This window comes from Typopeltis vanoorti, chromosome 20, assembly GCF_054136105.1.
Source record: "Typopeltis vanoorti isolate ZY-2024b chromosome 20, IOZ_Tvanoo_1.0, whole genome shotgun sequence".
NCBI lineage: Eukaryota > Metazoa > Arthropoda > Arachnida > Uropygi > Thelyphonidae > Typopeltis > Typopeltis vanoorti.
Window position 1 is genome coordinate 73918900 of NC_143568.1, and position 14094 is coordinate 73932993.

A 14094-nucleotide genomic window follows, 5' to 3' on the forward strand; every position below is an offset into this window, starting at 1 on the left:
TAGCAGAGCTCAGCTGGGAAGACCATAAAGAACTATATTGCTGTTTTGTGGACTTTAAACAAGCTTTTGACAACATCACAGAGAAATCGTTCTTAAAATTCTACTAGAAAAAGCAATAGACAAATATATAATACAGTTTCTGATAAAACTCTAAGACAAATGCATTAATTAAAAAGGACATACTCACAACAGAACCCATAGAGATCCAAAAAGGAGTAATGCAAGGATGCCCATTATCCCCATGCCTATTCGACATATATCTAGAAGAAGTTGTAAAGAAGGCAATAAACAATGAGCTGGGAATCAATGTCAATGGTTTAAACATAAATAATATCAAATATGCAGATGATCTCGTTCTTCTTGCAAGAACCCCAAATGAACTACAAAAGTTGATCAACAAGCTAAACGAAACCTGTAAAACATATGACATGATAATAAATATACACAAAAGTGATGAAAATAGGGAGAAATGGAACTACCATCTCAGCCACCCTAAACGGAGAACAAATAGAACAGGTAGACAACTTCATATACCTAGGATCAAAACTAACAGAAACAATAGATGAACTCAAAACAATCAAACATAGAATAGCGATGGGATGGACCACCATGGGAAAATTCCAGAAAATCTGGAAAACAAACAAGATATCTAAGCAAGCCAAAATCAAATTATATGAAGCAATAATTATATCAACAGTCATCTATGGAGCAGAAGTGTGGACAGTTAAAAAAAAAGAGAGGAGAAAAAACTGCTGGCATTTGAAATGAAATGCTTAAGAAAAATAAATAGAACAAGTTGGATAGAAAAGAAAACAAACATCACAGTCAGACAAGAACTATTGTATAAAAAGACAATAATAGAAAAAATTAGAAAACAACTGAGATGGTTTGGACACACTGTATGAATGGATGCAGACAGACTTCCTAACGTCTTAATCAATACTTTTCCAACTGAAAAAAGAAGACCTGGAAGACCAAGAATTACCTGGCTGAAATTAATAAGGAACATCTCGGGATGCAGAACATATAAGGAACTTTTTCGAACAGCAAGGAATAGAGAAGACTCAACCCGTCTTAGACGGAAGAGGTTATTAGTTCACATGTACAGTAATCTACCTTTTTATCTGAAGAAAGTTCACCATTCTGATAACTGAAGAGTCAGTAAGTGAAGTACAATTACACGGTGCTCTAATATATGTGGGCTGACATACATGGGTCAGTTAATTGAAGAATTGTTGTTTTGAAGGCCAGATAAAAAAAATTGTTGCAATCAGTTTCTTCCTAATTTAATGTACGGCCCAAATGGAACCCCCCCCCTTTTCCCCTAACACAACACTAATGTGTTATAGGTTTGCAGTTTTTATGTGTAGGATCGACCTGTATGCAATTGAAAGAGAGCAGAAAAACAACAATAAATGTGTGTACATGTGCATATATGCATGTATTGTATTTTCTTTTTTTCCCCTTCAAATTTGTTATTACTTTGTTTCATCATCTAGTAACATGATTCCATAATATTCTTACCTTTCAGTTCTTTTATGAGAAAAGTTAATATCACTGAAATAAACCCAGATACGGTTGACCACATATTCTCAGTCACTGGGTTGTGTATACAATATGAGACCCTGCATAAATATATATTAACACTCTTTTTTGCTTTGGAAACAATTTTTCATAAATGTCAACCATGTAGTATAAAAAATAAGCCATATAATTTATTATTATAATGATACAGAACAGAAATCAAATTAATAAATTTAATCTAAACTCAAAGGTATGGGGTATTTTTTTAATCTTTCAAAGCTACTTATTTTATTTCTTTACCCCCCCCTCCCAACATTGTTTGTATATTAATATGTTGTTCTTTGCACTTTTTCAGTTGCAAGTATGTGTAGAAAGACCTAAGGAGTGTCTAGATGTTGTATATGATGTGAAAACTCTTCTTGGGAAGGAAGAAGTAAGTAACTAATTTTATTTTATTTCCCCCTGTCGTAATCATTCAAACAATTAAAACTTTAATCTATGAGCTGTGCTTTCAAATTTAACTAGATCTTGCACATCAGTGTTAGATTTATGTAATATGGTTTTTGGAATTGACAATGCATGTAAATATATTAAAAAAGGAAAAAAAAAACTTGTTAAGATAAGACTGATGAAAGCACTGTGTTTAAAGATATCTACTATTTGCCACTTTTTCAGTGACATCTCAGGCAGAAATAACAATAAGGCACTGTATAATTGTTGTTTTTTCCCTAGTTTGGAGGCATTTGGGAAAAAATGAACACCATGAGTGGTTGCTGTTTAAGTTCACAAGTTTTAGGAGAGTGTAAATTATATGCAGTTGTTGAATTTTTCAAGGGTAAGCAGCTGCTGAAATGAGAAGTAACATCTGATGCAGAGAAAGCCTATCTGTGATATTTATGGCAGAAGTTATTACAAGCAGTCACTGCGAGTAGAAAAGCATGGATTATATTGCTTGCCATGGATCCTTTTTTCAGGATTGAGTCTTGGAAAGATTGAATTTGACTAAACTCTCTTCTGATTTGATATTATGGAGATGAACATTTGTGGAAGGGTTATATTCTTGATTTCAATTTGTATGCACACAGAATTTATTTGAATAAGAAGCAGTGATAAAGTACTGTCATCTGAAAAAAGCTGAGAGTATAATTTGCAGTCAGTAAAATCAGATGGTTGATACAATTAAAAGAGAACAGATATCTTTAAGGTATTCTGGCAATGGTAATGATTGTAAGGGATAATACAAGTTAGTTTTTTTTTTTATAAATTTTATTTATTATTATTATTTTGTGGATATTACAAATAATGGTAAATGAAGAAAAGGCAGGAACTCAAAAATGCAAAGGAGAGTGTTAAAGATGATATCAGGATTGTGAAATAAGAATAAGTAACATTGCTTTTGTCATTCTTGAGTGTCTGTTCTTATCTATCAGACTTGAAGAAGAATGTTTATTACAATGTACAAAAACGTATTTTATTTAAAAAAAACAATTCGCAAAAAAAAAAAAAAAAAAAAAAAAAAAATCTGAAATGTAAATTTTCAGCTTTATTAATAAAAGTGATAGAAAAATATTCTGGAGGCTACTCAGAATTATAAGAAATGGAGGAAAAAAAAAAGTATTAACTTTCTCTCTTTAATCCTTCTCATGCATGCTACAATGTGCTTAAGTTCTGTAAAATCCCATGTTTTATAAAAACTAAGTAAAAGTTTTCTAAATATCTGATATAATTACTTGTTATACAGATGATGAAACCAATACTAAAAATAGTCAACTCACTATAACCAAGTCCCCATATTGGAATGATGTTATGATTTAAAAAAAAAAAAAAAAAACTGTTTACATCATTCCTAATGAGTTTGATATAGTGAGGGGTCGGCTGTAATTTGTAACATTATTAATCAGTGAAATTACTGATAAAGACAAAAACAAAATATTATTATTAAGAGAGATCTCCAGGGATTCAAGGTAGGCCACATATCACCTGCATAAAACTTTCATCATACACCACCTGCCATACCTTTTCCTGAATTCATTCATGGCCTCCAAAGGCAATCCATTCCCATCACTCTATGAGAGAAATCTGGCTCTCAACTTCACTGGATGTTCTCTTGCTCTCTCTCCACCCTCCATTAAATGAAAACTTTTATCTAATGGTATCTCGTATGAGCCTTTCAGAATTTTGTAAATTTTGATCATATCATCCCTCTTTCTCCTGTTTGAATGTCTGGAGTCCACAAATTCTCAATCTATCTTCATAATTTGTATTCCACAATCCTGATATCATCTTTAACACTATTCACTGTATTAGCATCGCCACATCTATGCACAGTAGTCCAAGTGAGGTCATATCAAGGCATTCTAAAGAGGCAAAATGACTTCCTTATTGTATGTCAAGGTTTGTTTCAGCATTGCAATTATCTTCTAAGTTGTATTTGCAATCTTTGAAATATTACGGAAAAGCACACAGTAATGTATTATTTTAGATGGAGATAAATAAAGCAATCATTAGAAATCTCAAATGTGAAAAGACAGCATTGGATTCATAATTATTTAACATGAATGTAAAAAAAAAAATTGTATAAATGACTTCACTGTATGCAGCAGTTTTGAACTCAAATAATGAAATGAAAGAGGGTGAGGTCTCTGTATTGGAAGTTAGACTGCATATGGATGTTGACCAGCAGCTTCTCATGATTTTATGAATTCAAAGGGAAATAGAAGAATGAAAGAAATTGGATAGAGTAGAGCAGCACCCACAAAATACCATTAGAAAATGCAGCGAATAGAATCAGATTCCGTAAGAAAGTGATTTGTATAAGCAAGGGTTGTCCTCTTCACTGAGTGTGTGAGGGAAAGATAATCAGTTAGCAGTATTGCTCACTCCTAGATAGTCAAGAATTTTGGGGAGGAAAGATTCTCTGGTTTATATGTAAGAACAGTATTCTGAGGTTAGACAGCATTGCATAGGTAGTCATCTCCAAAGGCTACAGATGTGATTTTTTGTGCTTCCAGGAAAGGCTCATGACTACTAAAAGAGAAATGTGACCTTTCTCTGTGTGACCTATATAAAGGAGAGACAAAGTGAGATCTTTCTTATGAGAAAGAAGATATGACTGTAGCACTAAAGTTGCCATTTTACTGAAAAAAGGAGATCATTATGGAAGTTCTTGAAGTTTAGTGTGTTTAAACACTTCAAGGTTTGTCAAATTAAGAGGAAGAATGAGAATATACTATCATGAGCAGAACTATGAATAGGATTCAAAAAGTCAGTAAGGAAGGTTTTATGTATAAAGGAAGAGTGGATGAAAGCATAGATCCCTGCACAACTTTAGTATTGAAGGAAAAGCTCCAGAGAAAGCCATGTACCATTTCTTTTTTACACTAACATTCAGTGGGCACTTTTTTCTCTAGTGTCTGCATATGAGAGATTACAAAACCTATAACACTAGTTAAGAAGAAAGAAGGACCCCTGTTGATGTATTTTTGAATAACTGGAGGTTGTAATCCTTAGGGTCAGGATTGTTCTAAAGCATAGAGGTAGATGGAATGAAAGAAGAGGACAGGAATCTGGTTTAGTGTATGTTTTTCTATACATGCAAGTGTTGACCAACAGCTGCCTTGTCTGTTTTTATGGGCTTAAGAAATTGGGAGGAATGGCATCTACCAGAGCAGCAGAAGCAATACATCTGTGAGATAGCAACTGTAATGATATTATTTATTCATTTAGGGTATGGCACACACATACATGAAAAGTTACATTAATCCTTAATATATATGGACATAGTAATAGACATATGTACAATAATAAGACATAATACAGTCAAAAAAACTCAAGAATAGGCTACAATTGAATGTCTAGGTTGAAACTTGTCTCTGCAAGATTTTTTGCTGTTAAGATTGCAGGGTGCCTTGACTTTAGCCTGTTTATTTCTAGGGGTGGGATGTCTTCATGGATTGGAAGATTTGGGATTTCCATAATTTTGCTGTATTCATGTAGAAGAAAATTGGATGTGTGGAGGCGGGATGCTGCTTAGCACTGGGAGCCAGTAGGTTGGGGTTATGATACAATCATTATAATGATTCTGCAAGAGAAAAGTTACCATTTAACTAGATTGCCTTCTTCCCCATGGCATCAGGCATTTTTAGAGGTTTTTGGTGCCACCACCCCATATGTGAAAACAGTATTCTAAGGCAGAGTGGATTTAGGATTTATTATTAAGAGACCTCCAGGGAGTCAGGGACTCATTGAGAGAATCAGACTAGTTATACCTTTTTGAATTCATCCACACTACCTACACTCACAATCTCCAAAGGCATTCCATTCCAATCATGCACCACTATGAGTGCATGATTGGAATGGAATGCCTTTGGAGATTGTGACCCTTCACTGAATTCATTCTCAATCATCCATTATATGGATGAGAGGTAATGTGCAAAAAGGACAGCTTTTTTGGAGTTAAAGGCAGCTGTAGATGTGATGTGCTTATGCCAGGAGAGGAAAGAGGTGTATGTCAATCTGAGAAGAGATATTTGATCTTTTGTAGAAATCCTGAATATTATTAAAGGTAAGAAGAGGTGAAGTGTGGTCTTTCTTGCACAAAATGGGATGACGTGTTATGGTGTCATTAAAGTTGATATGGTTGTCCTTATCAAGATGAAATATGGCAAGGGGATCAGTGTTTAAGGCACTGATTATGGAAAACCTTTCAGTTTGGGATATACTGTATATATGAGGACCACAAAGCTGAAAATGAGAAATGAAGAGTAGTCATTAGGGGTAACTTGACATGTAGGCCTTTGTACTAGACCTGATCAAATGTCTTTTGGAATATATAGAGCGACCGCACAGGTTTCACTAAACCTGTGCTTCAGCCATAGCTCCATTTAACCAGTCATCCTGCAAATAGACAAACTGATTTTAGAACGAAGAGGAGGAAATGAGTGTGTACTATCATCACACTCCATTAGTCATGAATATCAGAGTGTGATGGACCTGCATTCATCATCATCATCATCATCTTCCTTTCCCTCTTTTTACCTTGCGGTGTCGAGGGTTTATTAATCATCTGACCTCAAACCATTCAAAGGATAAGGTGGCCAGCTCTATGCCCTGGTGTATCCTATGTCTCTAGTGTTGAGTTCTCAAAGCCGGTTTGTCTGCTTTGCGAGATGAAAAACTCTACTGTCTACACACAAGACTGGCTAACTTGGCAATGGCTGAGGAAGAACCCTCAGCTCCTCGTGTCACCAATGGGAATCGAACCTAAGACACTCCTTCCCCAGGCATACGGTTGCAAAGCGCACAGCCACTAGGCTAACCGCACGGACACATACAAAAATATGTTGGGAAAATTTGGAGAAAAGAGCAAAGCTAATAATAATGGCAAATACCTATTGGATTTCTGCTCATGACATGGACTGGTTATTACCAACACAATGTTCCAACATAAAAATGTGCACAAATTCACATGGAAAGAAGAGGCAAGGAATAAGAAAAGTCTCATTAACTATGTTATTGTTGATAGTGATGTTTTCACCCTGGTGCAGGACACCAGAGTGTACAGAGGATTTGAAATTGGAAGTGATAACCATTTAGTCTTGAACAGGATAAAACTGCATTTCATAGTGAAAAAAAAGAACATGTAAGAAAGTTTTAAAGTGAATAAAAGTTGAGCACCTCTCAGATGTGAACTGTAGATTAAAATACACAAAAACATAATTGAAGAAAAAAATGAAAGAGTTTGAGAACAGGAACCAAACCTTGGAGATTCAGTGGTAAGCCCTGAAGAAAACGCTGATTGATTCTGCCAGAGAGGAATGTGATGAGGTCGTCTGTAAGGATAGAAAAATCAGAACTCCATGGTGGACACGGGAAGTTAAACAGGCAGTGAAAGAAAAGAAGAAAGCATATCAACAGTTACTAGCTAATAAATCGGCTTGTGCTCTTAGAGAATAAAGAGACAAATGTAAGAAAGCTAAACAAAATAAAAGTTGAGCACCTCTCAGATGTGAACTGTAGATTAAAATACACAAAAACATAATTGAAGAAAAAAATGAAAGAGTTTGAGAACAGGAACCAAACCTTGGAGATTCAGTGGTAAGCCCTGAAGAAAATGCTGATTGATTCAGCCAGAGAGGAATGTGATGAGGTCGTCTGTAAGGATAGAAAAATCAGAACTCCATGGTGGACACGGGAAGTTAAACAGGCAGTGAAAGAAAAGAAGAAAGCATATCAACAGTTACTAGCTAATAAATCGGCTTGTGCTCTTAGAGAATAAAGAGACAAATGTAAGAAAGCTAAACACTGTGTAAAACTGGCTAAACAAAAGTCATGGGAGGACTTTGGTAAGAACATATATCAATTGAAAATAAATATCAAGAAGGTGGCAAGATATACTGGAGGTTGTTGAAGAAGGTCAGAAATGGAGCAAAGAGTGCTGTAAAAGGAATTAGAGATGATAAAGGTGCATGAAAGCAGGAGAAAAAAATATCCTTGAGGTATGGAATAATCAATTCAAAAAATTGCTAGACGAAACAATCAGTGCCAACAAAGAGGTAAAAACACTTAATGGGCATGCAATCAGGAATACATATCCATAATTGTAGTAGAAAAAGCATTCAAAGGCCTGAAATGGTGAAAGGCAGCTGGGGTTGATGGCATCAAGCAGAAATGCTCAAGTCTGGAGGTATAAAAGTCTTACAGTGGCTGAACTGCATAGTTCAGAAGACCTGGTCAGAGAGACAAATTCCAGATGATTCGAGTAGAGCTCTCATAATACCCATTTATAAAAAGGGAAATAAAACTGAATGTGAGAATTACAGAGATATTTCTTTACTGAGTGTTCCTGGTAAGATTTATGCAAGTATACTTCAAAAACGGTTGAGAATGATCGTGGAAGAGAAGCTTGGTGAAGCATAAGCTGGATTCAGGCCAAATAGAGGCTGTCAAGATCAGATTTTCATTTTATGACAAATAGTTGAGAAATCATGAGATTAATAACAAAGACTCGAAAAAAAAAACACATTATTGGTGGGGGGGGAGGCCTTAGGGATAATTATACGTTCAATCCAGGACACGATGGATTTCAGAATCTTTATTACAGTGTTAAGTCGTTTGAATGTTGTAGGAACAAAGAATAAACGTTTTGTAGATCCGGAAAAGGCATATGACAAGGTGCCAAGAGAGAGAAGCTATTCGAAATGCTACAGTTATATGATGCATTGGGGGCATTTTATCAAGCAATACTCAGACAAGGATGTACAATACCACCTCTGTTATTCATTATCTATATGGATCACATTATGAAGGAAAGTGGTATTAAACCGTATATCAAAATTGGAGATGTTAATCTCAGCTCTTTGCTTTATGCAGATTCTCTGACTAAACTGAATAACTGTTGTAATAGATATGGTACGGAGGTCAGCACTAAAAAGACAAAGACAATAATGAAAATAGGCAGAAACATTGAAAATATCAACTGCATTGTGAATTTAGAACCTATAAAACAAGTAAAGCATTTCAGCTACTTAGGCACAATTTTTAGTGAAGATGATAAATTAAATATGGAAATAGCCAACAGAATCAACAAAGCTGGTATGGTAGGAAGTCAACTGAATAAATTTATATGGAATTAGATGCAAATTAGCCAAAACACTAAATTAGCTGTTTACAAGACAGTATTCAAGCCAATTTTAACTTATGGATCTGAGAGCTGGGTCAGAAGTAAAACACTTGACCAAAGACTAGAGACAGTAGATATGAGACTGCTGAGAAAGATTCGGGGCACAAATAGATGGAATCGATGGCAATATCATATTAAAAACGAGAATATTAGGAAAGAACTTGACATTGTTAGAATCCAGGAATGCATTAACAGAGCTAATCTCAGGTGATAAGGTCACTTAAACAGAATGGGAGAGGAAAGATTAGCAAAACAAGGGTTCTCTGCCAGAGTGGTAAGAAAAAGACCCAGAGAAAAAGACAAAGATATAGGTGGATTGATACAGTAAAAAATGCCTTAGAAGAAAGAAATATACAATCTGATAATGTTGAAGTCTTGACATATAACAGATTTATTTGGAGGAAAATTGTAGATAGGAAGTTAGTAATGATGTAATTTTTCATGTAGTACTATCATATATAAGGGGGTCTAAGTGCTAGTCACACCTCCTAGCTGCTGACCCCTGGGAAATACTGGGCAACTTCCCAGTTACTACATGACAGGTGAAACATATTAGGGACAATCACTCAATATGCGGATTACCTCAGATTACGGAAAGAGACAAGAGAAACGATTTGAATGTAATGATACTTGCTACTTCTATTCACCATAAACCTACCCTCACAAGCCACTATACATAACAAGATTAAGTGCATTATCTATCTCAAAAAATAGGCATCTTCAAATCTTTGCACAACAGAGAACATATTATCTGTTCAAATTCTCAAGCTCTCCAACAAGAAATGAGTGCCACCCAGAATGCATCATACTACAGAATGACTTCACCTGGAAGTTTACATGCATCTTACAAGCCCATCTCCAAGAACCTTGAACCTGTATGGTGAGTTTCTATCTCATGAATTCAGGTATCTCTGAGAAAATTGCAAAGATCCAGAGAAGATGCAATTTATGTTGAATTGGATTTAAACGGTATTGAATCGAACACAGATTGATAAGAAAATAACCATTTATTAATTTAAAAGCCATATTTCGCTGGTATTACATCCAGCATCCCCAGAGCACACAAACAAAGCTTGTTACAAATGCAAGACAACCACAATTCGGTGCAACAGCGGGGCCAGTATAAGCAATTGCAGCGTGCAACACTGTGCCATCTAAGTTAAACAGCAGTCCAAAGCTTTGAAAAATAGTAGTCCAAAGTTTTGAAAAAAATAAAATAAAAATAAATTAAATTAAAATAAATAAATTTTAATTTGGTCCCAGGATGACAGCCTCCCAAATCCTTGGCAGACCTATACAGCCATGCTTGTTAAGGTCCGGAGCACGTTTCAAGGCCTCTGCCGATTCCAGGAACAACCCCTCTGACCTGCAGAAGCCTCAGTGCAGCACTTTTGTCCTTTTCAATTGATCCTGTGTGCCGGGGCATCCAAAGCATGGTCTGCCAGACCCAACTTGTCATAGCAAAAGTGCCGGATATATTTTCTGCGTTCACCGAGGCGGCCGTCCACAGTTCCTCCTGTCTGTCCGTAGTAGGCTCAGTGACAAGAACAGGGCCTATGAAGGTCTATCCAGGAGTCTATGACTCCTGGATAGACCTTCATGACCTGCATTCAGCATCTTGAATATACATTGTTGGTTAGATGATCTTCATCATTTCATGGGTAGAACCTGTAATTAGTGACTGAATAATTGGAAGTTTGATCTAGGGGATGGAAAAGTCTGCAACGTGGATAAAGGGATCATAATGAAAGGAACCTTAGATATTGGTGTCTGTGCAACAGATCTTGAATCAACCTGAGAGCTACTTCTCGACTAGCATCACGTGACCAACCAACGACTATCAGAAATATAAGTAGAAATTAAAGAAGTCATGCTACTTGGCATCATTATAGTACCAAAAGACATGAGGCTATAGGACAATGGTGTTCAACCTTTTTTACTACGTGAGCTACTTTTCTATAAAAAGTTATTCGGCAATCTACTCTCTTATATAGATCACGTTCCCCCAACCTGATATCTGATTACGCACAAATAAACAACTAAAAACTTTATTTGTGTATTTAAAAATTTATCACTTTTAAGAAAAAGAAGAGTTCCTGGCAAATAAGTCAGCTTTTACTCTTACAGAATACAGAGACAAATGTAAGAAAGCTAAACAGTGTGTAAAACTAGCTAAACAAAAGTCATGGGAGGACTTTGGCAAGAATATAGAAAATAAATATCAAGAAGGTGGCAAAATATTCTGGAGGTTGTTGAAGAAGCTTAGGAATGGAGGAAAGAGTGCTGTAAAAGGAATTAGAAATGATAAAGGTGAAATGAAAACAGGAGAAAAAGATATCCTTGAAGTATGGAGTAATTACTTTGAAAAACTGCTAAATGAAACAAGCAGTGATGACAGCATAGTGATAAAAAACACTGACCAGGCATGCAGTCAGGAATACATATCCATACTTGAAATAGAAAAAGCCATCAAAGGCTTGAAATGTGGAAAGGCAGCAGGAGTAGATGATATTCGACCAGAAATGCTGAAGTATGGTGGTATAAGAGTCTTACAGTGGCTGCACTGCATAGTTCAGAAAGCCTGGACAGAGGGACGAATTCCCGATGATTGGAGTAGAGCTCTCATAGTACCCATATATAAAAAGGGAAATAAAACTGAATGTGAGAATTACAGAGGTATTTCCCTACTGAGTGTTCCTGGCAAGATCTATGCAAGTATACTTGAGAAACGGTTGAGAAGAATTGTGGAAGAAAAGCTTGGTGAAGAACAAGCTGGATTCAGGCCAAATAGAGGCTGTCAGGATCAGATCTTCACTTTACGACAAATAGTCGAGAAAGCATGGGAATATAACAAAGATCTGTATTTAAGTTTTGTCGATTTGGAAAAGGCATACGACAAGGTGCCAAGAGAGAAGCTATTCAATACGCTGCAGTTATATGGTGTCAATGGGGCATTATATCAAGCAATACTTAGTCTTTATTTGAGTTGTGAGTCAGCAGTTAGAATTGAAGGAAGTACAGGAAGATGGTTTAATGTTAAATCTGGTGTGAGACAAGGATGTACATTATCCCCTCTGTTATTCATTATCTATATGGATCACATTATGAAGGAATGAGGTATTAAACCTGATATCAAAATTGGAGATGTTAATGTCAGCTCTATGCTTTATGCGGATGATGTTATACTTCTAAATAAATCCGCTACAAGTCTGCAAGATTCTCTGACTAAATTGAATAGCTGTTGTAATAGATATGGTATGAAGGTCAGCAATAAAAAGACAAAGACAATGAAAATAGGCAGAATCATTGAAAATGTCAACTGTGTTGTGAATGGAGAACCTGTGGAACAAGTAAAACATTTCAGCTACTTAGGCACAATTTTTACTGAAGATGGTAAACTAAATATAGAAATAGACAACAGAATCAGCAAAGCTGGTATGGTGGGAAGTCAATTGAATAAATTCATATGGAGTAAGAGAGAAATTAGTCGGAACACTAAATTAGCTGTATACAAGACTGTGTTCAAACCAATTTTAACTTATGGATCTGAGAGCTGGGTTAGAAGTAAAACACTTGACCAAAGACTAGAGACCGCAGATATGAGAGTCCTGAGAAAGATTAGAGGCGTGAACGGATGGCATCAATGCAATATGATATTAAAAATGAGGATATTAGGAAAGAACTTGACATCGTCAGCATCCAGGAATGCATTAGCAGAGCTAATCTCAGATGGTATGGTCACTTAAATAGAATGGGAGAGGAAAGATTAGCAAAACAAGTGTTCTCTGCCAGGTTGGTAGGAAAACGACCCAGAGGAAGACCAAGATATAGGTGGATTGATATGGTACAAAGTGCCTTAGATGATAGAAATATAAGATCTGATAATGTTGGAGTCTTGACAAGTAACAGACTGATTTGGAGGAAAATTGTAGATAGGAAGTTAGTAATGATGTAATTTTTTCATGTAGTACTGTCATATCCTGTACACCCCTTGAGGGTACATGGCAGGAATTTGATGATGATGAAGAAAAAAAAGAGATGGTGGAGAAGGACCTGAGGATGAAGAACTTGGATGTGGCTATAGCCCAAGACAGGAAGTTGTGGAGGAGACTCACCACGAACAGTGACCCTACTTAAGTGAGAAAAGCTGCAGAAGAAGAAGATTTATCACTTTTAATTATTTTAATACAACTAAAAAAAAAACAAATATATATTGGAATAAAATATTTCTCTATTTTGGAAAACCAAAGTTAGAAAAAACAACAGATTGATTACAAATTCACAAGTTACAGGAAATACTGGTTGATAAAAAGAAAAAGTTAATGTGAAATTTGGCATTGTTTGGACCTCACAATATTTTCATAGTCAAGTTGATGTGAAGAAGTGGCCAATCGCAGACAATCATCCAAATGATCATTTGTAATTTGGTTTCTTAATTGATTTTTTATGACGTTCATATTTGAGAAAGCAGATTCTAACAAGTATGTCGATCCGAAACATGACAGAATTTTTCATGCAATATTGGGAATTTTTCATGTGCATACTTCTAAATGACTTCATTGTTTATTGATTTTAAATGTAAACTATTCTGAATGTTTATCATCTCAAGTTCTACTTCAGCTTGATTTATATCAAACAGCCCACTAATTTTATTTGAAATTTCTGTGATGTTCAAGTTTTCTTGAAATGGATTATTGATAAAAGATACAATCATTTCAGTTTTATTAAAATCTTTAAATCTTGAATTTATTTCTTCCTCAACTAATTCTATTTCACGAATAAATTATTTTAAATCGTAGCGAAGCATTTCTTGATTTTGTTCAAAAAATTTTAATAAATATGGGAGATGTCTAAATTCCTGGTATATTTTTCTTTAATAAAAGTAAGTA

General features: G+C 35.4%; 1 protein-coding gene across 2 annotated transcripts in view; it reads left to right on the forward strand.

The window, feature by feature from the left end:
* The window catches only part of LOC150095565 (proteasome assembly chaperone 3-like), a 50918-nt gene that overhangs the window by 34095 nt on the left and 2729 nt on the right, over positions 1–14094 (forward strand). For both annotated transcript variants that reach the window (XM_090410605.1, XM_090410606.1), the window contains exon 3: positions 1880–1957. In XM_090410605.1, the coding sequence (XP_090266731.1) occupies positions 1880–1957 (78 nt within the window). The remainder of the gene's footprint in view (positions 1–1879; positions 1958–14094) is intronic.